The sequence below is a fragment of the Sardina pilchardus genome, chromosome 8 (assembly GCF_963854185.1).
Source record: "Sardina pilchardus chromosome 8, fSarPil1.1, whole genome shotgun sequence".
Taxonomy (NCBI): Eukaryota; Metazoa; Chordata; class Actinopteri; order Clupeiformes; family Clupeidae; genus Sardina; species Sardina pilchardus.
Genome location: NC_085001.1, coordinates 11517880 through 11534882, shown reverse-complemented (window position 1 = coordinate 11534882; position 17003 = coordinate 11517880). Strand labels below are relative to the sequence as shown.

Sequence of the window (17003 nt, the reverse complement as noted above, 5' to 3'; positions counted from 1 at the left end):
GAAACACAACAAAATGTGGAAAACTTGAAAGGGTCTGAAAACTTTCCGACTGCACTGTCTGTATAAGATATATATAATACTAAATACAGTATATATAGATATATATATAGAGAGAGAGAGAGAGAGAGAGAGAGAGAGAGAGAGAGAGATCGAATACTCGCTCGTCCACTCCCATAGAGGACAAACAAAATTACTTATTAATGAACAAAGACACCTCCGCCTGCTCTGAATCTGACAACCTGACAAGAAATGGAAAGAGTCAGCAGACATCAAAGGGAGCTCAAGACATGAGTGGTGAGCAGAGAATGAGAAAGACAGGCAGACAGACATGCAGACAGACAGACATGCTGGCAGACAGACAGGGGTTAAGCATGGTACACATTCTAGTCAGGGGATGGATAGTCAATGCAGAGAGCTACACTACGATTGCAGGGTGGACTATAAACGAGGATGGAAGGTCTATACACTTGGCTTTGATTGTCAGTTGAAAAAGCCAGAGACATCTGTAGTGACTGAACTAATTAGCACAAACAGCGAAAGTTCAGTTGATTGATGAGTAGAGAAATAAATGAACATTCACCCTAATCAACGGATTGACAGCGGAGTGAGAGGAGTGTGTGTGTGTGTGTGATTGACAGCATCGCCCTGCGCCACGACCTGCTGCATAGTCGTCAGTGACAGCTCTTGACCGAGTTTTTTTTTTTTTTTTCAGATTTCATTTATTGGTTTGAAATTGCAGAAACATTAGAAAAGCTTCTTTTGCAGTGTTTTTACAGTACAGAATTTATTCAAACAACAGAAATGTACTAGCGTTACTATAAGATCTAGCCTGTACTGAATTCACCCTAGAAAGTCTGTCCGTGGCATAAAATAATAAAAAAAAAAAATAAAGACATCATGTCCAAGACTGTGAGATAAAGTGTTTTTGGGGTGAGTGAACAGACAGATGAGTTGATGAGGGTGAATGTTTGTTTATTTTACATGACCGACGTGCCGTGCTAAACTGCTGCTATCACACTAATGGATGAGTGTCCAGGAAGCTGTTATTAAATGATCCTGGTTGATGTCACAGCAAATACCATTACTGTGGAAAAAATATGCTATTTCTGTTAAAAAAAAAATAGACATGTGATGACTTGTGGCTTGTTGTCTGTGCCCTTATCTAAAGTGTGTATATATTTCAAAGTGAAATAATCATCTGCATGAATCTGGTCGCAAACAATTTCTTAGAAGGTTGTGAGGTGTTTTCCAACACTTCAGACCATCCGGTATAACGTTCAATCAGAAGTTATCTATAATAGAAATGTGTATCTAAAAGATATACTGTACTCCACCACTGGCACTGACAGAATGAGAGTCAATGAAAAGAGAGTCAGAACCAGCTTCTCACTGCCTTTCCTGCAAGATTGTTGACTCGTCGATTGATCCTAAAAATCAAAACGATAATTATGAAATGATAGGTGGTTAAAGCATGCTTCAATATGAATAATATTTAATTAATTGCTATATCAGAATGCATCACAACATTAAGGGCACTCATCACTCTAATGAGCTTACATTTTTAAATAGGTGAATCTGCCTTCTTCAGATCAGCCTGTGCTTCACTGAACTCTAATTAAAACTAAAAGTGGCATGCAGCCATCTCATCTTGAGGAGGACACTGAATCGTTGGATTGGTGTTGATTTGTTAGTTTCTCCCAGTCCTATTGGGGCTGAATGTTGATAATTGTGAATGCATGAGAAGGTGCATAAGAACATTGAAATGGTAGAGAAGACACTTCCATTAAAAAATGATTGGGTGACAATTGCACTTACATACGGTGGTGGTCCATGAATCATGAATTCATTAATTAATTCATGATTTATGTAGAAAATGCAATCCTTAAAATCTCTTTAATCATCAGGAATTGACATGAGTTCATCGTGACATCATATTTGAACAGCACATCATCTAAAGCATTTGGTATGGTGGGCAAATTATTATGAATGATGGTTTATGATCATCTCTTTTTCTGCCAAAAATATTCACCACTTTAAGTTGAGGGGCTACAGACATGATGAACTCAAGCACAATTAAGCTTAACTTCATGTAATCGTGACGATTAAGAAATCATAAATCATGGGGTACCCATCGTACCTACAGTAATGTCTTAGCTGATGTGTTGATGTATGAGGGCATGAATGAGAGACTGTGAACTCACGTCAATTCCTGATGATTCACAAGATATAAAGGAATGAAGTAATACATAAATCATGAAATAATTCATGCATGCATTCTTGATACCCTTACAGTAAAGTGTTACCAATGATGGATTGTTGGACATCCCACTGTGGACATTTCTTGTGTTGCATCTTTGTCACCACTTTGTGCTTTTGAGTCTTTAAACCACATTGTAATTTTGTTTTCTCTTTGTTGCTTTGCCCGCTTGTTGACCCAGCCACCAAAAAAAAAGTAAATAAACGTTTTACCATGGGCTTTTCAAGAACTTCTGCACCTCACACTGTTCAAACTTGGCCGGCTGTCAAGGGGTGAGAGTGTGTGTGTGTGTATGTGTGTGTGTGTGTGTGTGTGCGTAAGTGTGTTCTCTTCCGAGACAGTCTAATCCTCTGAGTCTACAAAGGGAATAAGACACTCTTTTATGGATGAAACTTCTGTTTGACCACAGCAGAGTATTTTTGACCAGAATGCCTGTCACAACTTCAAAGGATGGACGGTGATGGTGAGTCTGTCAGATAGAAAGGGAGGGAGAGAAATGGAGAGAGGGACAGAGAGAGAGATGGAGAAGAAAAGAGAGTGAGAGAGAAAGGTAGAGAGAGAGAGAGAGAGAGAGAGAGAGAGAGAGAGAGAGAGAGAGATGAGTAAATCCTGGGAGGTTGGCTACTGCCCTCGCCTGCATCTATGTGATGTGAATGGTATTTGATACAGGCTGCTGAGCTAGGGGAGGCGGCGCCATAAATTATATTACACGCCGCCTTACCATGGGCAAGGTTGATGATGTATGAGCCGCTTGACTGAGTCCGTTCGCAGATGCCAAACTAGACTCGTCTGTGAATGTGTGTGGATTTGTGTGTGTGTGAGTGTGTGTGTGTGTGTGTGTGTGTACTGTATGTGTGTGTGATGTTTAATGATTTTAATACGGATAAGGAGTGAATGATGAAGTAGTGTTATACAAATGTGTGTGTGTGTGTGTGTGTGTGTGCGTGTGTATAAATGTGTGTTTGTGTGCTGTTCAAAATATTGACGTGCATACTTTCCACTGCATGCAGATTGATGAGTCTTGCCTCAGTGAAATATTATATCACCAGAGGCGCAGACATTTTTGTATTTAAAAAATGAAAAAGAAAAAAAAAATCCCTAGATAAAACGACCTGGCAATGTTATTGCTCTGTCCTTACACTGGCAGCTATAGCTCAGTTCCATCCAGTGTCGATCGTCCCACATTGTGTGCCACATACCGTAGCCTGTTTAGCGCTCTGGACCACAGCCATGGCTGCTTAGCGCCCCCTGAACCCATGCTAACTCCAGCCAGCCAGCTATCCAGCCAGCACGGATTAGCGCCATGCTAGCTCTCACAGGCACCCAACCAGTGGGGATTACCATCCCGCTAGCTCTCACAGCGAGGCAGCCCAGCATGGATTGGCTGCCGCAGCCAGCCACCAGCACTCTCGCTCTCTCTCTTTTCTCTCCCTCCCTCTATCTGTTTGTGTGCCCTTCCACACCATTGGCTTAATGAGAGAGAGTTACACAAAAAAACATGAAGAGGGAGGGGAGGGGAAATCAAGCCAGGCGATGGGCGAGGGGAGCAAAAGATGAGAGAGGGAGAGAGGGAGAGGGGCAGGAGGCTGTTTTGGCTGACAATAATTGTGGCCGTGAGCCCCGTTTGATAGATGGAGAGTGGAACACTGGGATTCTTTGCCAAGGCCTGGCTTGATATGGCTGTTTGGGGAGTTTGAGTGTGTGTCTCTCTCTCTCTCTTTCTCCCTGTGTGTGTGTGTGTGTGTGTGCGTGTGTGTCTGTCTGTCTATCACTTTCTCTCTCTTTGCGTGTGTCTGTGTATGTGTGTCTATGTGTGTGTGTGTGTGTGTGTGTGTGTGTGAGTGTCTGTCTCTCTCTCTCTCTCTCTCTGTATGTGGCCTATCGGGTGTGATGAGTACACTGGTGACTTAGCAGTTCCAGCTTATGTCCCAGCTGTAATTGGATAGATAAAGAGCATTCACTGAATTTTTATATGCCGCTGCTCTTGATATTATTCAACGCCTTGTCCCACCCCACCCGAAACCCCCCACCACCACCCACCACCACCAAAACAGGGACTGATGTGTGAGATTTATTTTGGGCAACATCCGATTTCCTCCCCAGCCCCATCTTTCCAAAAAACTTCCCCAAAAACTCACACTCCATCCCTCTGCGTGTCAGAGGCAGACACTAGCTGTTCAGGCCTTGTTTGGAAGTGCTGTTGTGTAATGGCCTATAATAAGACACACACTCACTCTGAAGCCCGGGCCTAGAAATTCAGGATGTGTTTCTTTGTTTGTATGTGTGTGTGTGAGAGAGAGAGAGAGATGGGTGTGTTTGAAGAGAGAGAGAGAGAGAGAGAGAGAGAGAGAGAGAGAGAGAGCATTTGCATGCACTTGTGTGTGTGTGTGTGTGTGTGTGCGAGAGAGAGAGAGATGGGGGTGTGTGGAGAGAGAGAGGGGGGGGGCGGGGTGCGGACTGCAATACGCTTATATCAGGGTTTTGTTCATTACTGTTCATAACAAAATAGACACCAAGATAATGACCATACGAAATAATCAGCGCCAGCGCCATCTATTGGCCATTAAAGATTAGTCGCCGAAAAAACTTGCTGCAGTGCCTAGTGAATTTTGTGTCGAGAGTAGAGTTGACTCTTTCAACAGGTATGCACATTTTTGTTGTATGTAAAGATGTTACAGAAACAATTGAGCAGCTAGCACTACTTTGACAAAACGTAAGCTTTTAGGAACTTTAGCATGTCTAGCAACGAAGTGGAGGAGATTAATTAATGTTAGCTTAGCTAGCTGGTTGGCGTTTGCTAGTTGACCCGTGAAGTGGCTTGATTTGCGCTAAGCAGAAACAATCAAGAAGCTTAGCTATTTGCCTACTCAGTTAATGTGTTAACTCGGTGACAATGGTGGTGAGGCGTTAAATGTTATGCTTGATTCCTAGCTCATAGTGGAATGTGAAGTCTTAAAATGAACTTGTCTGATTAAAATGGTAGTGTACATAGTTAGCCAAGTTAACTGTCATGCGCCACCCGTTCTCAGGCACGCACGTTGTTAGTGCTTTTACTTAGCAATAGCAAATTGTTGTCGAACATGTGTATGATTAGTTTGGTTCGTCGGACTCGTGTATCATGCCTGTCTAGCATGCAAAGGATAACAGCAGAAACGAACCTTGTAAGAAGGTTGCCACCACATCCAAGGTCGATCAGCTCCTCCACTGGTATGTGATGGTATTGAGAAGATAGGAAGATAAGGTAGCATGACGAATGCATTTTAAGTGGTATTGCAGTGCATACAAAAACATAGCTTAGCATTTCATAATATTTGGACTCTGTAAGTGAACCATTGCCAGCTCCATAACACTTGTATCAGGTTACAGGTAGATTTTAGGCAGAAGCTTACCACCACCACTTTCTCTATGGCTTCTTCTTCACTAACTGCAGTTATGTTGTAAATCTACCTGTACATTAAAGTGGCACATTATTATACTGAAACCCCTCTTATTATTTCCAGGTTTGTGCTGAGAAGAGATGGTAATAGCAAGCGAAGCTATGGAGGCTGAGATGGGTGCAGGAGATGGACCCGCTGCCGCTGCTGTTCCAGCCTCCAGGAAACCAACGGTACTTTGCCAGTGCACTTTCATAATAGCCTCACTTGCCAGGCAGTATCATAGGAGAAGTATGTGTGAGTGAGTGTGTGTGTTTGAGCGTGTGTGAGTGAGAGAGGTGCATGAGTGTGTGCCTAAGTGTGCGTTTCTCAGGGAAATTACTTGTTCCTGAAAGAGCAGTTGTTCAGAGGTGTCAGTCATGTTTTTGTACTCCAAACATAACCATCAATGGCTGGGTATGCAACATTTCCAGAAGTTATTTTACCATCTCAGGAGATTGCAATTGTCAGGACTTTGGCATGGAACCTGTAATGTTCAATTAAAGAATGCACACATTTGGGAACACCCGTAAAAATAGAAAACAATGAAATTAGGCTTAATTATGACTTAAGCGTGTAGTCATTTTCAAAGTGTTTCATGATTCTATCAACAACACAAAGACGGGTCAGAAACCACTAGCAGTTTTTGCTTCAGGGATCCTGTGGAAAGATTCTTCGATAGACAGCTTGACCTGAACCAGGGCCTTCTCCTCTGTCCGTTTATCTCTGCCAGAGGTCAATAACAAAATCAGCCTCTCCACTAACACCCAGAGACTTTCTGTTCTCACACTGATCCAAGTCCTATTGTTTTTCTCTCCCAAAGCCCTCGGTGTACGATCTAAGCCTATCTAGGGCTGTTATCCTGGATAGGATCTCCTTCTCCCCTGCCCATTCCATATGTTTGATTGCAGTTAGAAGGGCTCATTAAGTACAGCTTACGGGTCGAGAAAGCAACTGATACCATTTGAGCCGTGGACTGATTGTTACTTGATAGCCTCGAGGCCCTGCTAGGCCACAGTGCTTTCTCAGCTCGGGCCTATCTGATGCTTTGACCATCTGGTGCTATCAAACTCACCTTCTCGTGTTTGCAGTAGGATATGAGGCATAATTTAGTTCGCTCAGGCACGACCTTGTAAGCCAAAAAAAAAGTAATAGCATGTTTGTGTTTGATTTGTTGTTTTGGTTTCAAAATTGTTCATTGAATACATTTGCTGATCACCAGATTTGAAATGCTGTACAAAGCGAGAGATATGAAAATGATTTGCGTTTCAATGTGTAGCCTAGGTCAGGGGTCGGCAATTAAGTTTGGCCTCGGGCCAGATATTTTCCAAGCCATTACATAGCGGGCCACAAGTTCACAACCAAAACAATGGCTAATTTAATTAATTAATATCGGAGGAGGTAAAAATGATAGGCGCTCTTGAAATGACAGAGCAGAGACATTCAAGCAGGCTGATGTAGGTTAAATTTGTCGACTGGTCATTGGGGGCGCTATTATATGCCTGTGTCTTTAAAAAATAAAAAATAAAAACCACCAGAAAAACATTTCCTCGCGTTGCTGTTAGCTGTCAAAAAATGGCATTATGAAAAAATCTGAAGAGAAAGTTACAGCGAAAACAGGATCTTTAATGATGAATGGACAGAGAACTATTCATCCTCCCTAATTGTATTAATGCAAAGCCCACATGCCTGATCTGTAACAACTAACGAGGGTGTCTCTGCATGCAAAGAGTACAAGACGGCACCACGAAACTAAGCATGCTAATTTAAAGGTTGCGTTCCTGTCGCACGCCATGTTTGAAACTCGTGTTTTACTTTTCACAGTCTATGTGTGCGTAAATTGCCTGTTTGATGTCAGGCCTGTTTAAAAGAAGTCGTGTTTTAATTATCACCATAAGCCTATGTCCGTTGTTTGAATGACAACATGTGTTTAGGGACTAGCTTGGAATTTGAGAACCAGCGCTGTCCACTGACTTCATTTGTTTTTGCATGTTGTGCGTTAACGCTGCACCTCGCTGCGTGCTTCACTCGCATTCAGATGAAACAAATATCTAAGCATTTAGATTGATTGAAATTCTTCTGTTCTGGAAAGTTATGTTTCAAAATAAAGAGCATGTTTGAGACTGGCAGTCCGATTTTTAAAACGTTTTTTTTTTTTTTTTTTTTTCATTCTCTGGTTCAAAAGATCTCACGGGCCAGATGTTTTTGCTTGCGGGCCGCATCTGGCCCGCGGGCCGCCTATTGCCGACCACTGGCCTAGGTATCCTTTTTCTTACAATTTCCGTCATGCTCGGAGATTTAAGTGAATTGGTTTCAAAATCCCCACTTTGACAAATCCATCTAAAAATGGGCAAAAACACCTGTAACTACTGGCAATATTTACAAAAACAATCCCGTAAAAGCTTCAATTATGCATGCCTTTAAAGACAGTTGGTTGTTTCGAGTAATAGCACTTTGATGGCAACACTTGTCAAAACAGATGTAGGGCCAGGAATCGCTGAGTAACGCAGGCATATTTTCCCGCTAGTTTGATGTCCAGGTAGTCTTATTGGCATACAATGGGGAGAACTTTCCAGTAGGGCTGTCAAAATTGCTCAAAAATGACGTTCAAGTATTCGCTCTAAAAAAAACCCATATATTCGATCCATTCGAATATCTGGTTATGCATTTGGTCAATGACGCCTATTACGTCAATAACAGGACAAATGAATACAAAGACACATAACTACTTGTTATAGGCAGTTTATTTAAGTTTAAACATTTGACAACGTACACAAAACCACCCCTTGCGCTCCCAGCGCGTAATTTAAATGAACAACAATAAACAAATGTTCAGTAGTGCTGAGTTTTGTGCTATTTAAGGTCGCGACTTGTCCCTAGCATGCTTCGGTGATTGAAACATTGAAACATTAACATATAGGCTAATTGAAGTTTTACAGTATATAGCCTAGAACCGACAACGAACTTTGCTGGTAAACATGTAATTTTTCCTTGACACGAAACGGTAATTGATCAAACCCGTGGAAGCCTGCAGTGCATGAAACTGCTGCATCTAGCCTACCGTATTCATGCAATATTCAGTCAGTACAGTAGCTTACACTTTAGTAATGTTTCTGTTTAACGTTAAATAAAATGAGGCACGCAATTCCAAGAAATGTGACAAGGAACTTTTACCCTGAGGTTCATAAAACATAAAGTGCTATTAAAAGAAAAAGGCTATAGTTACATTCTTGGTGCGTAAAAAAAGGGGGGGTCTGACTGCTATTTATTCCATTGTCTTTTTAGTGCACGGTCACCGTCGGGTCTTTATAGCCTGAAGGCCTAGCCTACAGGTTATTTGCTAAAAACACAAGACAGTCCACATTTGACGGGGCCAGTGCTGATCTCTTTTTATTTACTATATTCCCAGCGGAGGAAAAGACGCGTTCAGAGCGCACTGAGGATCCGGGGATGGAAAGATATTTCTTCGCCATCTGGGCGACATGAGGGTATCTCCCAGAGCCACAAGTTTTCCACCACATTAGAGGATTTTGTTGCGCAGGTATTGGAGACTCTTGTTCATACATCGACATCTCTCTCTGAAGCTGCAGAGTGATGTCCTGGACCTGGTCTCGGCTGTCGGTGCAATACGTATCGCCGAAGAGACACCCCATAGCAGATAACGCCGTTTTCTCAGCGGGTTGCTCACGGGGTTGTCCGGCAGCGGCCTCACTGCCTGTGCCTCCTGCCAGTTTCACTTGTTTAATCTCCTCCAGAATAGCTACCTGCACCTGCCGTCTCTGCTCCTCTTTCAAATGAACGAGGCGATGAAAGCGTGGATCCAGGTAACTCGCTTTGTTAAGCAGCATAAACGCGCCCCTTTCCTCTCTATAACGCTTCTGCAGATCTGTGACGATGTTTGTCTTCATCTCTGACAGTGCAGGCGGTTCGTCTTGGCTTCGCTTGTTCAGTTGAGCAAGCAGAACGTGTGTTAAAGGCAGCACAGCCGACGCTGTTGGATATGTGTCAGTTGAAAGTGCTTCTGTTGCCACTTTAAATGGTTTAAGGACCTCTTGAACCTGCAATAAATAAGTAAATATAATACGTTGATATTAAGACAGGTTCGCATTTGTCCAGCTCTAACATTCACACACACGAGCCATAATTCTACCTAGGCTATTTAAAATATATTAGGACAGCTTTGCATGTGTCCAGCCTATTACGGTACATTTTTCATACACTTTACTCACCTTTTCCAGTAGGGACCATTCGCTTGTAGTCAGCTCCATTCTTGACAGTTTTTTCTCGAAGATGACAGCAGACACAGCTGCTTGCTGCTCCGACGCACGGGAGATCATTTCGTACGTGCTGTTCCAGCGCGTCGGACAGTCGTTTATCAGCTTCTCCGTTTTCAACCCCAAAAGTTGTTGTTTCTGCTTAAGGAGGTAGTGGTCGGTGGAAGATTTGCTGAAATGTGAGGCCGCAATTTTCAGCCTACTAACGGGGATTTCAATGGCTCTGACCCCGAGCCCCTTACGCACAGCCAAGTTCAATGTGTGTGCCACACATGGTATATTTACCGTCTGAAGATGCCTCTCCACTGCATTGACATAGTTAGTAGCATTGTCCGTTGTGATGGCAATCACCCTTTCTACACCAAAAAAGTCCAAGATCTCTTGAATGCATTGGCCTACATTCTCTGCGGTGTGGCTTTCCTTAAGCTCTTCTGTTTTCAGCACTTTGTTAAGCATTTCCCAATCATCACTGATCCAATGGGCCGTCACTGTAACGTAGGATGCTGTCGCTAGAGATGTCCACCCATCCGTGGTAAGAGCCACGTCCTTGTCTTTGATTGATTCCTTTATTTTGTCTACGGTGCTGTTATACACACCTACGATTCTGCTTGTGACTGTTCCGCGGCTAGGGATGCAATATCTCGGTTCCATTGCCTGACAGAACTCCCTGAAGCCTGCCCCATCCACGACGCTGATCGGTCTCATGTCTTTACTAATGAATGAAACTAATTTTTGCGTGATGGCCTCCTGTCTTGTTGCAGACAAAGAGCTTGTGGCGGGCGGCGCATAATACGTGTCTATGCGTGGCTGTTTAGTTGAAGTTCCACTATCATTTGGGTGCATATTTTCTAGATGTAACTTCAAGTTGGTAGTGGTTGAATGGTATGCTAACTCTGTCTTACATAGCTTACATACAACTTTATCTCGCGGCTCCACAATTTCACCTTGTACCGACCAAAATCCAAAGTATTTCCAGACATGGCTTCTCAAATGTTGTGGTGTTAAAATGGCTTTTTCTGCTGCGGTAGAGTTTTGCGCTGCACTTTCTGCCATCTTCCATGTAGCCTAAGTCAACTTTCAACAGACAGTGTGTGACAGACAGTGTGTGACTCCTGCCGTGACCTGACTCTGGCCCCTCCCCCCTCGCACCATCTTGCAAACCAGACCTCTGCTACCGCGGGGCGCGTGCGTATATTTACTACCGCGGGCGTATGTTTACATAATCGAATATTAATTTTCAGCTTCGAATGTCTGTTTTTTGAAACAATTCGAATATACATTCGAATTTAGAATATTCGTTGACAGCCCTACTTTCCAGTAAAAAATTACTTTGTAAATGTTTGTGGTAGGAAATCATTTCCTCATCATTAGTCCTCAAAAGACACAAATAAAGCAGTTGCGATAAAATGTGAATGTAAAAAAAATAACTTATTTTAGCTTGTTCTTTGTTTGACTTGGATACATTGTATTTATGTCCGTCTGCTCCACCATACATTGGAAAATAGTGGAAAGTAATGTGTAACGGAGAGAAAAAACAGCCATAGTTCACGGCAATCTACACTGTGCAGATAAGGCCAGTTGAGTATATTAGCATGGTTTGATTTTGTGGAGTAAGTTTTCTGCTCTTAAAGGGATATTCCGCCATTTTTGGAAATACGCTCATTTTCCACCTCCCCTCGAGCAAAACAATCGATATTTACCTTGTTCCCGTTCATCCAGCCATTCTGTGAGTCTGACGATACAACTTTTAGCTTCAGCCTAGCATAGATCATTGAATCGGATTAGACCATTAGCTTCTCGCCTGCTAGCTTCATGTTTAAAAGTGACTAAGATTTCTGGTAATTTTCCCATTTAAAACATGTCTCCTCTCAAGTTAGAAAGTGCAATTAGACCAACTGAAAATGAAACCTGGCGTTTTTCTAGGCTGATTTGACATGGAACTACACTCTCATCTGGCGTAATAATCAAGGCAACTTGCAGCTACTGGCACTACTACTGCTTGTTGTCTATGGGGACTATTTTCAGATGCTGCGTACGATATCACTGCGCCTATGGTACGTTTGCAAGTTGCCTTGATTATTACGCCAGATGAGAGTGTAGTTCCATGTCAAATCAGCCTAGAAAAACGCCAGGTTTCATTTTCAGTTGGTCTTATTGCACTTTCTAACTTGAGAGGAGACACGTTTTAAATGGGAAAATTATCAGAAATCTTAGTCACTTTTAAACATGAAGCTAGCAGGCGAGAAGCTAATGGTCTAATCCGATTCAATGATCTATGCTAGGCAGAAGCTAAAAGTTGTATCGCCAGACTCACAGAATGGCTGGATGAACGGGAACAAGGTAAATATCGATTGTTTTGCTCGAGGGGAGGTGGAAAATGAGCGTATTTCCAAAAATGGCGGAATATCCCTTTAAAAGAATGACATCTTCAACTTTTTACAGTTAGTTTGGGACCAGATGGGGAGACTGTGTTGCTTCATATTTGTTATCCTTATGACAGCTTGGTGAGCACTTAGTCCGTACTAGTGTGATAAATTATCGAAATCGTCAGGGTTGGATGCTGTATCTGACTACAGATGAACACTCAGAGTGTGCATCTGAGACCTGTAGCCCGCCCACCATTAGGCAATGCGGAGGTCTTAAAAACCTGGTGATATTTCTCCGAAGAGGAGCTCCGGAAGAGTGGAAAAAACACACCTGATAGAGTGCAGAAAAAAATAACTTCACCTTTTCTCACCCTTGCTCTCGTTCTTTTGTCTTGTGGGTGGGTGATAGCTTGGATGAGGTTCAGTCGAGGACCAGGATATTTGGATCAGCCCAGTAGTGCACTGAGGAAGTACAATAGCATTGCCAACTCGCACGCTCGTTTCCCCGGCAACCTCAGAAAAGAGACGTTTGTTCAGACTCTCTGAACAGAGGTGAATGCTCAAGGTGAACACATTTTCTCTGAACTGTTACCTTTGAACGTTTTTGTGTAACATTTCAAATTGTTCAATTTCGACATTAAATCTTTGTCCCGCATCATCCCTTGTGGGTTGGCTTTTCAGACTGTTTGTGAGTGTTTTCACGGCAAACTCAAAGCAAGAGAAAACTGTTCACAAAGACTTGCAAGCATTTGCCTACGTTTTCAAAGTTGAAGATATCATAGAGTGGCATGGATGTATCACAGTACAGTTTGTCCACGGCTCGATTTGTATCACGGTACAGTTTGCCCACAGCTCGATATGTATCACGGTACAGTTTGCCCACGGTGCGATTTGTATCACAGTACAGTTTGCCCACGGCTCGATATGTATCACGGTACAGTTTGCCCACGGCTCGATATGTATCACGGTACAGTTTGCCCACGGCTCGATATTTATCACGGTACAGTGTGCCCACAGCTTGGTAGCCATCACAGTACGTGGTTCAGTGGGCATCACCTTTTTTTTGGCTTGAGATTGGCATGGTGTTTAGTTCGGTTTTGTTCAGGTAGCCTATTAGCTGGTTTGATTGGCAATGAGCATCAAACAGGCTAATAGGCTAACTGAACAAAGCACCATGGCAATCTCTAGGTATAGTGAAGGGTGTGTGATGATGTGGGGCAATTTTAGTTCTAAAGACCAAGGGAACTTTATCAGGATGCATCTATCCTGGATCCATGAAATAAGTGGCCTTTAAAAATGAAATAAAAACTGCCTGTCCCTATGTTAACCCTATGTGTTAAATTCCCAGGGGTGCCAATATTTATGACCCCAGTGTTTTGGGAAGAATATTTATTTATGATACATTATTCATTCACAAAAAAATTGGTGTCCTTAAAGGTTTGATTTTTCCTTATTTTATTACTTAAGCCAATAAAATACATTTCCAAAAGATGATTTTATATCACTCTTTTTAGTCAACTTTAGCATGGGTGCCAACAGACTGCCATGACTTTCAGCCATGACTGTATGTCAACTATATTACATTGCCTCGGAGCAAGTTGGGGTTAAGTGTATGGCTGAACGATATATTGCATTTGCGATAATATCGCGATATGATGAAGTGCAATTTTCTAACCGCAAAGGCTGCGATTACCCTCTGGTCACGTGACATGAGAGCGTAAAGTAGCAAATATTTGAAACAATCTATCAGAGAGTGAACTCGGCAAGCTGCTCGATAGAACCATTAAACAACATTTTTAAGAGTGCGACTGAAACAAATTCTAGGTTGCACTGGTGCACCTGCGCTGGGTGAAAGCATGAATGTCTTTTGCAAGTTTTCATTGTAGACTATGCGTGCAAATTCACCAAACGGTATAGATTCAAACCCCTGTCCTCGGCCCTCTCTCTCTCTCTCTCTCTCTCTCTCTCTCTGTCGTGCGCGCTCAATGGACACACGCCCCTCGACATGCACATTCAATCCAAATAAAGCATTCACAATCGTGAAAGCAATGACGCATAGAAGACGATTAGCTAAATTATATATAAAATCCGGTTAGCATCATTATTAGCATGCTGCAGACATCTAAAACTCTTGCGTTCAAATTGACTGATCATCTCAATACAGATGTTTTCCAACTTCAAGACTCAAAAGGGCTTATCCCAAGGAGAAAAAAGCATTTATCTACCTTGAAACAGACGTAGGGAAACTGACCCGTCCAACCAGTAGACTATATAAGATAGCCAACTATGCTACTTTGTTTACAATATTTTGAGGCTTCAACCAGACAGCTGAATTAAAGAGACGGAGATGGAATAGTCAGTGCAGTGTGCTGTGCAGCCATGAATATCAGGAATTTCTGTATGCAGAACATATCACGTTCATTAAAGTGAATTATCTGAAAAACTGCGTAATAAGATTTAGGCTATTAATATTTTCATATTTTTGCAATCTGCACCTTTGTCTGTGTGACTTGTTACTGACTTTCATTTTAATCTTTACACCAGGCTTCCTTGTACTAGTACGTTCTGATATGTAGGCCTACAAGGTTGAAAGTTCAAAATATGGGCCTACTATTGTGATTGAAGTAGCTAGTTAAAAAAAATGTCATCCATCAATTCATGCATCACCTGTAATCAAAACAGAGGTATGACTTCCAGGAAATAAGAGTTTATTTTTAATCTAATATAGCCTATTGCCCATACTATATGATTTACTGATTGTTTTTGTTGAAAAATTCACAAGACAAACACCTTAAAAAATAATGGCATATCGCATCGCAATCGCAATATTGGCAAGAAAAATCGCAATTCGATTATTTTCCATAATCGTTCAGCCCTAGTTAAGTGCCTTACTCAAGGTGGGAATTGAACCGACAACTTTCAGGCTACTGCACCCAGCCCAGCTCCTTAACCACTACACGACCACTGCCACGACTATTGATATTATGCAGAGGTGATGGTGCTAGCTAGATCATCTGTCAACAAGGTCTGTCCTTCTGTGAACTCAAACTGGGGGTGCGGGGGTTGATGGATTCTGATTTGAGAGTTTGAGTTTTATTTCAAATCACCTGTCCAAGCCAGGCTAGGTTTATTGGACTTGGGCTGGAAAAAAAGTATAAATTAAGGTGCTAAATCAAGTGAGATATTTTCAGTGTGAGATGAACTTGAAGCTGTCCTCACATCCTCAACATTCTGACAGTTGGTGTAGCTATTTATTATTTTAGGAGAAATTGTTCTTCAATCACTGATCCCTCAAAAACACCTGATTTGAAAAGCCAGGCTGATATGAGTATTTTTTTTTTCTTCTAAATTGCTTGTTGGATTGGTGTGTGACCTTTTCCTGCACAAAGGAGAAAATAAAGTTTCAGATGTACGCTCAGACTGAGGTAACGTCTACACACTCCAAAAAATGTACTTTTATGGCAGAAAAAAGGAGAGCGAGAGGGAAGAGAGTGATGATTGAAAGCAAATCGTCACTGAAAAATGATACTTCACTGAAAAATGGAGTTAGTAGAGAGGGAAAAACTGTGGGGGAAAAGTTGTTATTGTGTGTGTGTGTGTGTGTGTGTGTGTGTGTGTGGGCGGGGGTGAAAATAATCTGACTCTGCTTCTCTACACTGCCAACTTGTGTGTTTCCATGTGTGCGAACGACAGCTCAAATTTGAATGTGCTCTGATTCTTTTTCTCCACTCTGCCAACTTGTTTGTGGTTCCAAGTTTTTCGGAAGCACAAGTTTGAATGCGCTGTGATTTTGCGATGAACCGAAGACAAGAGGCCATAGATGTGGCGTCCTCCCTCTCTGCCAGGTACTGAGCTGTAGTCCATCTGACACTCGGCTCGGCCTCTACCTTGGCAGGGACTACGAGGCCACTGAGAGAGAATGCGGCGCCTGATTGAGTTTAACCAGTAACTGAGACTCAGGCTGTGGGGGGAGGGAGTTGTCATGCCATTTGTTCATTTCCACTGAAGAACCTTTGTTTATTTGTTAACCTTCTTTTTTCATTTTAGAGGTTTTTTTTTTTTTTTGTCAGACCCCGGAGGTCACCAATTGAGAGGCCAAAGAGTGATTGAGTGAGCTGTTAAGGGAACACGCCAACCTTTTGGGGAGTTAGCCTATCCACTGTCTCCCTCAGAGTTAGATAACATGATGCATGCATGATTCTAGTCTCTGTGCGTGCAGTAACTCAGTCTGATGCTCCCACCGTTAGCCTAGATTAGCATAGTTCATTGAGGTATTCAGACCTGACTAGCCCATAGCTCCAAAAGTGACAAAAGAACTCCAGCATTTTCCTATTCACATGATTCATTGTGACTTGTATAGTTACAAAATGTACAAATGCGAATGTAAAGTCTTAACTAACTCTGAACGGAACGGTGAATAAGCTCATCTCCCGAAATGTTGCCGTGTTCATGGCGATTACGAGCTCGGTGGATTCATCAGGCTCGGGTTTCACTTCTGGCTGGAGACTTTTCTTATGTCTTTCTCTCTCTCTCTCTCTCTCTCTCTCTCTCTCTCTCTCTCTCTCTCTCTCTCTCTCTCTCTCTCTATGTTCTCTCCACTGGGTGATAAAAACAGATCTTTACTCCTGGAGTTTTGTGAGAGTTAACTTTGGCGCTCCGGTGTGTTTCAGTGGAGGTATTTGTTTTAATGGGA

General features: G+C 42.4%; 1 protein-coding gene across 4 annotated transcripts in view; it reads left to right on the top strand.

Annotated features, from left to right (window-relative positions):
* Positions 1 to 4787: 4787 nt before the first annotated feature.
* gpat2 (glycerol-3-phosphate acyltransferase 2, mitochondrial) overlaps positions 4788 to 17003 on the top strand; it is an 84029-nt gene continuing 71813 nt past the window's right edge. For 2 of the 4 annotated variants that reach the window (XM_062543992.1, XM_062543988.1), the window contains exons 1-2: positions 4788 to 4899; positions 5758 to 5864. In XM_062543992.1, the coding sequence (XP_062399976.1) occupies positions 5775 to 5864 (90 nt within the window). In that variant the 5' untranslated portion in view covers positions 4788 to 4899; positions 5758 to 5774. Of the gene's footprint in view, positions 4900 to 5464; positions 5499 to 5539; positions 5578 to 5757; positions 5865 to 17003 lie in introns of those variants that run through there. The other 2 variants (XM_062543989.1, XM_062543991.1) reach the window with 2 other exon arrangements.